Raw genomic sequence first — 13,324 nt, 5'->3', positions numbered from 1 at the left:
TTATCTCCCATTCTGACACTACGTTTACTGGCGGTGAGGAGTGTGACAGCGCATGCGCAACGCGAATCGACTAACTCTGTGCTCCACTAACCAGCCTGAGATCACGTGACACCAAGTCGCTGATGTAAATTCGTATTCTCATAGAAAAGAAATCGTATTCACAAACTGTTATAGCATATTGTATTTATAAAGAATAAACCACAACTGTAAACTTGAACTTTGTGTTTGTAATTTCTTGAAGCTGTAACATTTTATTTTGTATTCTTATAGAGAAAATATACAATACCTCTTTTGGATTTTACTTATGCACAATTATTGACTAATATGCACACATTTCCGTCTTTACCTACACATTGTTTTTGACACATTGTTTTCTTACCCCATATAAACATTACAAAAATTTCATGTATTACAAATGCTTGATTACATATATTTGACATCTTCATATATTATAAGGAAATTAAACTATGTTGTAAGATATTATGTGAAGAACAAGACAAAAATCAAGTTTTAGAGCCAAATAAAACCAAGGCAGGTGTGGCCCCAGATCTGCCCAGCATCATTTTGATACCTGATCTAGTTACAGACTGGATCCCTGGTCTTAACTGTAACAACTCATTCAAGCAAACATGGCTGGATTTAGTTAATTTATTGAAATGTATTTAATAAACAAGAAGAAAATAATATTTCAGTATTTGACCTGCTAACCACTGACCACAGATAGTTTCAGGAAAACTGGTAGACTTTGATCCCTGTTTTCTAATCTGTGTATTTCTTCAGCATGATGGTGGGTGGACTGCATCAAAATGTGACAACATAGGTGCCAGAAAATGACCCAAACCTGAACTCCAATGAGAACCTGTTGTCAGTTCTCAAAAAGATGGGCAAACAGAATCCACCAGGCTGTGATCAAGTTAGAAAAAGTCTGTCATGTTTGATGCACCCTTTCTGAATGCTGCATGTGTATTGGAATTCACAGTGTTTCAGTACAAGCTACGTTAAATTGGAAAAAGGCTGTCTTTGCACCTCAAATCAAAAGCCAGACACCCATATACACTTGATTCTAGATAAGTCTTTTAAACCTAAGAAATATTTTCATTAATCTTCAGCTTACAATAGAAATTTAAAAGTTTTTGAACATTTTATAAAGCTTAAAAAAGGTAAGAAAAAGTTTGAAATTCAACCCCAGAAAACATTTTCTTAGTGAATTTGGGGTCATTTCCATGAGTACAACCTTATTTAATCCCCAGCCCTTCCTCAGTGTTTCCAGAGGCCGAGTGCTTTATCCCACATTGTCTCTGATATGTCTCTTGTTGTGTAATTGCAAAGAAAAGTACAGGAATTGACATAGAGTGCAAACTAAATCAATAAAAGAGTTATATGTGTGGGTATAAAGAAATCTTTGCAAAGTGCTTTGCACAAAATACGTGCAGTTTAAAAAAGGCACCATAGCAGTGTTGGCCATTGAGAATACCAGTTAACAGTCAGTTATTTAATTTGTCTCAATGCATCTGCATAAACAGTATCTGAGGCACAGCAGGCCATTTTAACAGCAGAATTTCAGCTAAAATTCAGTTAAATTGTGTGAACTGGATAATAGTTAAATTGCCAGACTGCATAGTTATGCCAAAGGCCCAAGCTGAGGTTGAACAATGTGTGGAATGATGTGGTGTCATCTGGGGACAGAACAAGGGGGAGGAGATGCGACAGAAAATAGGGATATTGTTCAAAGTAGCTTTTTCCATTGGGGGACAACAGCTTGGGACATGTCTCACCACTTACTCTGAGAAATGCTGCAGTTTTTTTACCTGACATAAGCAGCTCAACAAGGCAGCCTGAGCTTCAGAGGGTTAAAGGTGCTTCCTCCTCTCATACAGTGGTAGTTTCATGGTCTTGTTTTTTTCAGGGGGAGAACAGTCTGCAGGCAGCAGTTAGGCTAACCAGCAGCCTTGGGACCGGTACGCCTCTCTATTTGGCACGCCAGAAATGTTCAGACTTGGACTGCTTTACAGTTTGAGAGCGTTCATAGTCGACTCAGAGAGGCAGCCTGGAGAACCTTCAGAAAGCCAGAACTGAGAAAACCGACTTGCAGCATGGAGGTGCGTGTTTAGTGGCGCTCCGAGCATGTCAGCTTTAACAAGGAGAGATGAGGAACTGAAGTAAATGAGTTGTGGACCAGTGAAGGCCACCAGGCATAACATTCTCTATATTAAAAACTCATCTCTTATCCTTAGCTCCAACTGGAAATTAGGGCTTTGCTGCTTCAGAGTGACGTTGGCAGTTTTGTACTCCTTCGGAAAATGAAAATACATTGGTGTGAAATGAGTTCCACATTTTTGCAACTAACAAAGGAGAAGCAAAAGGAGAAATGATTTTCTCTCTTCCGCTGAAAGTGCATGGCAAATCACTTCAGACAGAATACCAACTTGTTATATTCTGGCACAACAGCTGCTCGGACGTCGGACTTGCAGCAACTTAGCAGTCTCACATTTGTCCAAATCGACCCATGATGAATAACACAATAAGGAATTTGTACTGACATCAAAACACCTTAACAATGGATTCAACAAGTAACATTCATAGAATCAATATTGGGCAATAAGAGCTGGGACTGAGTTGGTACTAAAAAAAAACAGAAGTGAAACCAGAGAAGAAAGTCAGCTGAATAAGATCGCTGAGAGTCCTGTTGGAAGCAAATGTGTTGGCAGCCATAGAGGTGGAGGCGAAGAAATAAGAGATGTGAAACGTGCTGGAGATGGCAGGAAACAAAGCTCCATATACAGCCATCTTTGCAAAACATGCAAAAGAGCACACACACACTTGGGTTTTTCTATCCTTATGGAGACTTTGCATTGACTTCTATTCATTTTTCATTCAGTTATATGGCCTTACCCTCACCCTAACCGTAAACCTAACCTAATTCATAACTTAGTCCTAAACCTAACCCAACAACAGCATTTCTCCCCATGGGGACAAGGCTTTGTTCCCCACAGGAAGCAGTGGGTCCTCACAATGTAATATATTTTCATCATGTAACAAAAACACAGACAGACACACACACACACACACACAGAAACTATGATGGCTGAGTCTAAGAACAGCAATTGCCAATGTGCAAAGAATAACATTTAGTCTTATTAGTCTGGCTTAAAAAGCAGAATGAAAATGTCAATTTAAAAGCTGTGCTATGTGCGCGTGTGTAAATGGATATCTATTTTACTGTGTAAAGTACTTAAAACCAGCAGAGAGCAAAGTGACCTACTGAGGTATTGACCTGCTAATCATGAAGCTTCAACAAGAAGCAAGCAGCTTTTTAGTAACATGAAAAGCACAGTTGGAGGCTGCAAACCCACTCCCCTTTCTGAGTATGCATGAATGAGCTGAGCCATTACCCAACAGCCAGCTGCTGTCTGTCCAGGTGAGATAAAGGTTGATTTGAAATCATCAACACATAAACTGTTTTGTAGTAAAGCCTTATATTCAGTCATGCAGGTTAACTTTGTTGGACTAAAACTCCAATGATTTGACCCACATTAGCCCCTCAGTGGGGATACTTAATAAGAGCTAGGTTTGCAAAAAATGTACAGGTTTATTTTATCGGAAGATTTGATGCAGCTGATATCTACACATAAATATGAATAAAATAATGGAAGGAAAAAAGTACACTACCTATTATTCCAAATGTTTGAGCAGACGTGCATCGTAGAAATGACCAGGGTTGTGCAAGAATACTTTCAAATAAGCATGAGTGGAGCTCACCTTTTTTTAGGAACAGACCTTAAACATTTAGTTTTTATTGCATGCACATTTGAACTGAGAGCAGCTCTCCTAGGCTTTGCTAAATAAAGCTCTATGTGGGAGTGAAGGCTCTGTAAACTGAGGAAATTTCGGGGCAAATTTTAGTGTCTTTACGTAGCAGAGATGCCGTATGTCCAGATGAAGGCAAGGGCTTGGTGTGCTGTTACGCACAAATATCTGACTATGACCCAGGCATTTAAAACTGGCTCTAAACTCAAAGCTCTGGACATAACCATTAAATCTTCTAAATTACGCCAAACCGTGTGTGCAACTTGTTCTTGTTGTAAATGTGTGGGAGCCTGCTGCAGACAAAGTACCTGCATACTCAGGGTGGGTTCAGCTGTTGGTTTGCAGGCACAGCACAAACCAGTAGAAGGATAAAGCTGGGGCTTAATGCATTCAAGAGTCTCAATCAGCTTTTCTCTTCAATGATTTTCTCTGATTACTAAAGCAAAAAACTATGTGAATCACAACAGATTTATTGAGATTTTAGACAGATAGAAAACCAGTTTTTCTGAGCAAAGAGAGTTAAACAGATGTGAATAAGTTAGCAAATGCTAGGCTGAAAATACTAGCTGATAATATGATCAAAACGCTAACTAGTACATGATATGAGCTATATATGTTTGTCATGGGGTGTAAAAGACTTTGTATATTATGATTAATAAAAAGGAACTAGTTTATGTTGGCCTGTGAATTTAGAAAACAGAAAAACAACAGATTACACAGTGTCATTTATTAAACAAAGATTAAGCCAAAGTGAAAATGCTGTGTGTAAAAAAAAATGAAGTACACCCGTTGACTCAACATTTTAAACACATTTAGCTGTATTTACTTTTCTTTAAGGGTGTATTCACACTTGCCACTTTTGGTCCGCTTTAAACGGACCAGAGTTCGTTTCCCCCTTGGTCCGTTTCCCCCTTTGGACCAAAGGACTTTCCTGGTGTCAGTACACCCTAAGACTCTTTCCCTTTGTCTAGTGGTTTTACCAATATTTGTTTGTGCACAGGCTAAGGCCTAGACTTTGACTGGGCCACTGAATTACTGTGTTGGAAATTATTTTCCCGCTGATGACACAGATTATTCTAAGCTTTAGCTCTCAGAAAGATGGCCTTACATTGACTCTAGAATACTTTGTTATACAGAGGAGTTCATTGTCGATTCAATGACTGCCAGGAGGCAAATCAAGCTAAAATCATGAACACACCACCACCGTGCTTGATCGTTGATATGGAATGTGTGTGGCGATATGCTGTATTTGGTTTTCACCAAACATGTTGCTGTGAATCATGGCCAAACGTCTCTACTTTCATCTAATCTGTCTGAACAACCTCGTTCCAGAAATCTTGTGGTTCATTCAGATACAACTTTGTAAGCATAAATTGTGCTGCAATAATCCTTTAACCGAGAAGAGCCTTCATCCTGGCAGCCTTTCCAAGCTACAACTTTAAAATCTGTAATGCTAAGTATAGCAAGTAAATAGAGAAAGTATGAAGTCAGGTGTGTGTTTTAGCACCTCCTAAGATTAGAAAATCTATTCAGAACCTGGTAGAGACCAGATCATGATATCAGATTTAACATGTCTTTAACCACACACTAAACCATCAGTCATTTATAGTCACTGCAACATTCACAGTTTAATTGCAGTGCCTTGCAATAGTATATATAACCCTAGAACCTTTTCACCTTTTGTAACTTTACAGCCATACATTTTTATGTATTTTATTAGGATTTTATGTGATAGACAAACACATACAGTAGGTGTGCATAATTGGGAAGATGAAGGAAACAGTTTTCCACATTTTGTTCCAACTGAAATGTGAAAAATATGAGAACTAGAACATACCTTTACAAACTAGATGCATTGTGATACTGTTTTAACACAGTTACAGACTGACCATCATGCTGTGATATACCATAGAAAGGTTTCTAAAATCTGATGCCTAATGAGGCCTAACCGCCTGCCTGGTCTCACTGAGGAGTCAGATTGGAAATCACAGATAAGGTTATCTGGCTGGTAAATGAGTTAGCAAGTAAACTCTTCAAATACACACACACACACATACACACTACACACACTTCCATAACCTCTATCTGTTTCCTATGTGTACCTTCTCTCTCTGCTAGTGATAAGGAAAACAGTGGAACCACAAAGGCACTGATTCATAAATATCTCAAGTACGTACACACACACACACACATCATTAAGTATGAATCAAATTATCTAGGAGCCACAAGCGGAGCTGCATATATTTTGGAGTAATTTGTAAGGAGATCAAACTGAAACACTTGATACAAGATCAGCTAAGGCACCAAATGTGTAACCAGCGAGTAATTAGCAGTATGAAACAGGCTTTAAGTGGTTATTAAAAACTCTGCAGTGTTTGGGGCACGTTCTACTCAAACGAGTTATGAAGTTTGTCCAACTCAAAAAATTGTGATCAGGCATTTTTTTCTTCTATTGCATTTAGACCTGGGAAAACCATGAATGCTGAGCAGAAAACTGACAAATTATCAGCTTGATTGACTGACCAGAAAACAAGCCGGTCAGGAAGTCAAAAATTCCATCTTTTTCTGATAATAATTAGGGTCCGAGCCATGTCTTGGTGGGGTAAATGGCCAAGCCATGGCTGGAAATGAGCTGAGTTTGTTGGAGGGTAGGGAGGAGTCCTCATTCTCGTTGCCGGGCAGATTAGCTGCTGGGGGCTTGTGCTGAAGCCTGGCTACCAGAATGGCCGGGTTGCGGGTTTAACCAGCGCAGGGAGACATGACGACAGGGTTTGGGAAGGGGGTTCGGTACCCTGCATCTCTCGCTGTGTCGCCCTGGCCTGCTGATCCTGTGCTTTGCTGTCGACCTGCTCTCCGCGTCGGCTGTATGGCTACTATGTGGGGGATTCATCGCGTCTGATTGCCTGCCTGGGAGTGATGCAGCCTCCAGGAGCTTAAGGCTACCTGCCCTTTGCTGCTATTGGAGTCGATGGCTGCAAGGTTACCACTCTTCTTGCCATTCTAACATCTTTACAATTCCAGGTGACGAACTAGCACTCACAACAAGCCTCTCCATATGGTGTGCTTAACATGCGACAGGACATATGAAAAAAATCTAAAATAAACCTGACATTTCGAGCGCTGAATAACACCCGAGTTCTTAACCCACAACAAATGCCAATCAGGCGGCATTAAACTAAAAGCGGATTTCCACTGCATTCCCACAAAGCTTCCGTTTATACCAGCTCTTTTTCATGTTGATGGTACGCGGAGCTACTCAAAGAAAAACATGAGGTCATTGTGCTGAATACACAACTAGAGCTAGTTAAGGTTTACACTGTGCTGACCTGACAGGTTCAGCAGACAGGCTTCCATTCACACACTACACAGCAGCCACACAGGCCAGACAAGTGAAAGCGCTTAATTATGTAAACAACTGGTGTTTATTTGTGTGAAAGGAGGAAACACAACTGGGTGAACTGGAGAAACTGCTTCAAGTGCACCATGAGCTACTGTGATTAGGGATACTTACATACAAAGGAGCTTGATGTGGATTGAGTTTCATGTCCCTGGACACTGAAAAGAAAAGAACAAATTATAGGTCAGTGGCTGTGGGATGCTCGTTATTGTCTATGTTCGGCTTCTTGCAATAGAACATCTGAAAGTATCAAAAAGCAATGAGTTGTAAACGCAAGATCATCCTTTTAGTACCTTGTCACTTCTGTTGACAAAGATTTGAATAAAACGAGTCTTCTCTCTGATTAATCTATTCTAAAGTTTACCTTGACGTCAATGCAGCTCTAAATGCCAAGGAAAGCTTTGCAGCAAAACTCCTGGAAAATATATCCTTTTAGACTGAAGGTACATAAATTGAATACCTTTATTCACTTCAGAAAGCAATATGACTCAGTCACTTAGACATTAGACCCCTCTCCAGCAATACTTGTTTCCTGTTATTCAGACATGTCTTTGAAAGTGGCCACATGAATGCTACAGAACGTACAACGCCGACACAGTTTCATGTGAGACAAACAGATTTAAAGATGTGTTATGTAAATATTCCTCCCAACACAACATTTATTTCACCATACTTCATTCTCTTTTTACAGGTACAGTTTTGTGTGAACAAGAAATCATTTTGCAATTAGTGAACGCGAAACACTCAAGTGCCACCATGTCACGAAGGCAACACTCTTCATTGTGGAAGTTGTTTATGTGAATGTAAATCAAAGGTATCTGCTTTCAGTATCAGTGAAGTGTCAAGTCAGAGGAAACAGAGGTGGAAGAAGTTATTCCAAGGGAAAAGGTATTTTCTTTTTTGTTGAGGCATGACTGTGGTTTAATCAGGCTGCAAGGGAGCACAAGACTATCCGCAGATAACAGGGAGGCAAAGTTCCTCTGCTTTATCCCATATTCTCCAGAATATACACATGGGGACGATTGTTTACAGTTGGAAAAGCTAACTGTAAATTGTAACTGTTTGGAACTAATTGCATGAAGGCTGGAAAAAAATTGTTTGAATGCTGTTCATTTATTGTTGGGTGTTACAGCTCTAAAACAGAAACTGAATCAGCTAAGATCTATAATGTCACCTCAAAGCTCTACAAAAGCCAGCGATCAGAAATCAGCCAAAGTTCTGAATGGCTGGCTTTCTGCTTTTAAACACTTTACAGTTATTTATTGTGCTCACAGCACATTATATCCCCAGCCAGCACAGCAATTGGTTACCATGGAAACTGAATGCAGGCTGAAAAGAGACATTGCTGATCAATTAGTTGTACTGATTTCTTTGGCAAGTGACAGGTGATACATTCCTCCCAAGTGTTGATTGATCTTCTAGCATCTGCAGGGAGAAAACTCCTTCAGACAAGTGAAACCAATTTTGTTTCATTGTATATTTTCGATATACAGGAAATGGAAAATTACTGGGTGTGTGACTTCTTTGGCAGTTCAGTGGCATCACATCGATGGCAATCTCTTCCTAACACACAATGAATCTCTAAATGGCAGCTTGAAAGCATCTTCTGCAAATTACTTTTATATGCTACTAAGGGGAACATAGTTGAATTTCTACTAAAATCTTATATTTTTTAATAAGTATCTTATTAAAAGTGTATGCAAATGCAGTCATGGGGTTGGCTTGGTACTTCTAATCAACAGAAAGAGCCTAATCAAAAGATTTTAGAACTCAGACACCCCAGTCCATGCTAAAGGACCAAAAGAAATAAAACTAAAAAACATTTTCTTAGATACTACAGTGACATGAAGATAGTTCAAGTATGCTGCTACGTAGTCACAACACAGCACCCAAAAACCTTTAAGATAGTATGAGAGCTGTCTCTCTAACCTGAGATTACCAACTTTGTATTTCTTGCAGTAAATATTTTCAGCTGCAGAGAAGACCACGCTTTTAATGTAATGTGACGCTGTTCATAATTCAGACCGCTCTACTGTTCCCCCCGTTTGATCAGATAGTACACTCACACTTCAGTAACTTCTTGTCTCATGACGTCAAGATATCAGATGAACCGAAGAATTTCAGATGCATTACAATCAGGGGAAAATTCTAGTTTCTGAAAGTGTGACAACAGTTCCACCAATCTCTGGCACTGAATGAGTAAAGTGAAATCTGCAGGAGCAAAGCAGTAAGTTACATGCAGACGTGACATCAGAACATGGAAAACAATCATCTATCAGGGTGTGACTTAGAAGTAAAGGCAGATAAGATCAATAAAAACCAGGTAGCTAAGATATGCTGCAGCAATACTGCCCACTTTGTTACCCACTTAGTGGATGATGGGAACATATTATAACTGAACCTTTAATCAAACTTAATATTTGGTGCACTCGTCATACAGCCAAATGTAACTCAGAAAGCTTTACACAGGTTAAAAACACATGATAGATAAATCTAGAAAACATACAGAAACAATAAAATTTGTATAAGTAAAGATACAAACAAATTGACATATTTAAAATAAAATCTATAGTAATACTAATAATAACAACAGAGTATGATCCTTGATGTAACTGGTAATATAGATTAATAAACCATAAACACGTAATATACTACTTCCTAAAATAATTTCTAATTCAAATTAAAATGAAACCCATTGACTTCAGTTGAAAGCCAAACCAACTGGATGCATCTTAAGTTTGCTTTAAACACATCCAAACTCTCAGCGGCCCTCAGGTTTTCAACGTATTACAGCGTGTTTTTAAACTAGAAACTAAAGCATTCAGTCTTCTTTGAATAAACTGTAGCAAAGATTTGACTTGAAATAAACAGTAATATTGAGAATGTACAGATGGTACAGTATATCACGTGGGTGATCAGTTAAGCTTGCACCTGGCAGAAATCCCCGACTCATCAGGGGGTTAATAGAGCATGGGTGCAAAACAGTGAGCACAAACCTCACCAGCTCGCCTGCCCACACTTTCTCACACGTGTAGGCACGCCCACGCACACACATCATTCAAATAAAGCTGCCAGTTCCCTGCCTCTGTTCATTTGCTTTTTGGACAGAAACTTTTTAGGAGCTCTAAAGCCCCTGCCTCCTCCAATCACCAACCAGTTCATCAGCAAATAAACAAAGTCAGGATAGTAAAGCAACAAAACCACTAGTTTGCCTCTTCTAGAAGGTCTTAGAGAGTCCTGGGATCACTTGGCCGGATTACACGGCTCATGTTTGATTCCTCTACTCCCAATCTGGAAAGCAGGGCCGTAAAGCCAGTTTTCTGGACACAAGGTCAGAAGTAGTGGGTGTGTAATCACTTATAAACAAAATGTGTAACAGCTATATAGTTGAAGACAAATGGGTTGGAAACCTTTCTACTGAACTCTCCTAAAGAGATCTTAGCGAGCTCACATTCATCGAAGAGTCAAGGATCTGTTCAGCTCTGAGCCCCCGTGTTCTCCTCTGCTATTTGCAGAGACAATTTTCTTTTGTTTTCTGTTCCCTGGCACCAAAACAAGTCCTTCCTTCTGGCCTCGGTGGTTAGCGGTGCATTAATCACATAAACCCCACAGCGGGGGAGGCGGCCACAAAAGGCCAGGACCTAATGAGTTCAGCAGAGAAAGAGCTCTGGGAGAGTCAATGCAGGAGTCAACAGAGCACCAAAGCACAAAACAGCCCAGGCAATTCACTTTCTGCAGCCCAGTCCAAACATTTTTCCAATTTTCTGCTAAATATACAGGCCTGAGGTCGAATTTGGCGGATCAGGTAAGGGGATAATCAGCAGTTCTAATAATACTCAGGAGTCTAATCCTCTTGCCTTAAGTGCACTGGGCCAGGGACCAGCTCCCTCACTACACGCACTATATTGACTTATAAGACTCACATCATATCCACTGGTTCTTTTATGCTTTTTACATTTCAGTCTATTTGTCATCTGCTGGTTCTCTTGTCCTTGTTATTTCCCTTTGACAGCATCTTAGAGAGCAGAGTGTGGTCTAGCGTGCAGTACAATGAGAAAATATTTACAACATGCATTGCCACATTTGCAGTATTCACTGCTAAAGATGGAGCTGATGACATTTATTCACCTGGGGAAGGCTCCCGTGTCCTTTATCTGTCCTGTTTTACATGCTCGACACATCCACACCTGGCAGCTGCTCACAACAGCTCAGACTGCCGGTGCAATGGACATTTCTTCACAGTTGTTAAGGGAGAAGAAAGATCTCAAGACACCTGGATTTTCCCTCAGCAAGGCAGGGTAAACCTGCAGCATCAAAAACTGCAAATCTGTCTGATAGCTTTCAAAGCTTGTTTTTTTCCTGCTGCCGCATATGCATGTGTTTTAGCTAGAGATGCACTCGTTGGCTATTTCCTGGCTGATACCAATTTACTGTTTGTCAGATTTTTTGGGAGGACAATCTATTGAGTCCAATTTGTTTTAAAACCACCAGAAAATTAATGAATTACAAGGTTATCCCATGTAAGCATGAAAGCCTTTCATATCTGATTTTTATTTAACTCAGTAAAGTAAATACTAGAGCTGGGCAATACTGACACAGAAATTCTGTATTGAACAGTTTCAATAATTATCGCGATTTGGTTTCGAGTTCAGTGTCCAGTTTCTGAGATAGCACCTGTTTGTAAATTTAAACTGAAAGAACCAAATTATGATAAATATTAAAAATAACTAATGAGATATGTTCTCAAAAATTATCATCAGTTAAATGCAAAACTACCTTAAGAATTCCAGGACATTGTGGATTACAAAGCAGAAAGTAAGGAATTACACTTGCAATATATTTTTGTACAAAATTGCAAATATATTTAAGAACAAGCAAAATAAATATGCAAGTTAAGTTCACACTACTGTTTGCAATCTCTCCTCCATCTCATAAAATGCTTTATGGTTGCCCCACATTCTGCCTGTTAAACCACATGTATTGTCTGTCTCATTGAATTTTAAAGCATTCCTATTATGGTACATTTGTTGTTTACCAAAACTAGTACATGCAATTGTTGATACTTTTATGGACCACAAATGGTGGGGGATCTTTCGATGCATTCAGTGAATATGGGAAAACAAAAAGATTTTTCAGTATTTGACCTGCAATCATGTATAAGACCCAAAGAAGAGAAAGTGGATAAATTCTGATCTCCGGCCGACAGTTTGGTGCACATCTAATTTCAGTAACAGAATAAGTGCAACATTTTATCTGGTCAAACTATAAGGAAATGTATTAATGGGATGAAGAGTTTAGTTGCCATATTTTAGTTGACAGAATTGTGGAGAGTGCAAAGGTAAAAATAAAAATTATTATACATCAACACACTTGCTTTTAGAGCATTGTAAAACAAGCCACCTACTCCAGCACTGGATGAACATTTTCTCATTCACCTCTTTTCATCACTTCGTCTGGGCTTTTATATCCTTATACGATTCAAAGGAAACTGACTCAGCTCTACTACATTGTATGTAGATGTAATTGCCTCATGGTTTCTCCAGACGCATTACACCATTCCACAGCTATGCCGTAGTTCCCCAACTTCCTCTTGGGTGTGACTACTGAGCTAAACATCCCAGTCTCTATACTGTACCAAAAATGTCCTGCCACATAAGAGAGCCATTGTAACCAAGCTGGCACATTTGCATTTTTATCTTTTTTAGAGGCTTTCTTGTATTTGCAGCTGATGCAAGGATCAGAAATGTTGCCCATATAATGATGAGTAGCCCACTGCACTGCCAATGGAAATGTTGCTTTCTTTTGCTGATCAAGTTTCCTCCAACGCTTCATTGCTACAGCAATTTTGCTTCAGCCTGGGCTTTCGTGGATGCATGCTCAAAGTTAAACATGGAAATGGAATATTTTCATGTGCAAAGTTTTATGAAACTATTTTTAAAAGGTCATTTAGAGCTGACACAGAGCACCTAATGTCAGAGAGGAGCATTTACTCAAACTCTTACTGGTCTGTCGCATGTGGATGTCAGAAACAATTCTTTGAATTGTTTTTGACATCAACATAATTTTGTGTAAATTAAGATATAAATTAATTTCAAGGTGAGGTCTCAATCCAACATTAAA

At 39.3% G+C, this 13,324-nt stretch overlaps 1 protein-coding gene across 1 annotated transcript in view; it reads right to left on the bottom strand.

The window, feature by feature from the left end:
• The window catches only part of LOC124866544 (A-kinase anchor protein 13), a 129,839-nt gene that overhangs the window by 110,235 nt on the left and 6,280 nt on the right, over positions 1-13,324 (bottom strand). Inside the window, exon 2 of the mRNA XM_047362372.1 lies at positions 7,319-7,362. Within this exon, the coding sequence (XP_047218328.1) occupies positions 7,319-7,362 (44 nt within the window). The remainder of the gene's footprint in view (positions 1-7,318; positions 7,363-13,324) is intronic.

This window comes from Girardinichthys multiradiatus, chromosome 4, assembly GCF_021462225.1.
Source record: "Girardinichthys multiradiatus isolate DD_20200921_A chromosome 4, DD_fGirMul_XY1, whole genome shotgun sequence".
NCBI lineage: Eukaryota > Metazoa > Chordata > Actinopteri > Cyprinodontiformes > Goodeidae > Girardinichthys > Girardinichthys multiradiatus.
The sequence above is the reverse complement of the archived record's forward strand: the minus strand, read 5'-3'. Positions and strand labels throughout refer to the sequence as shown.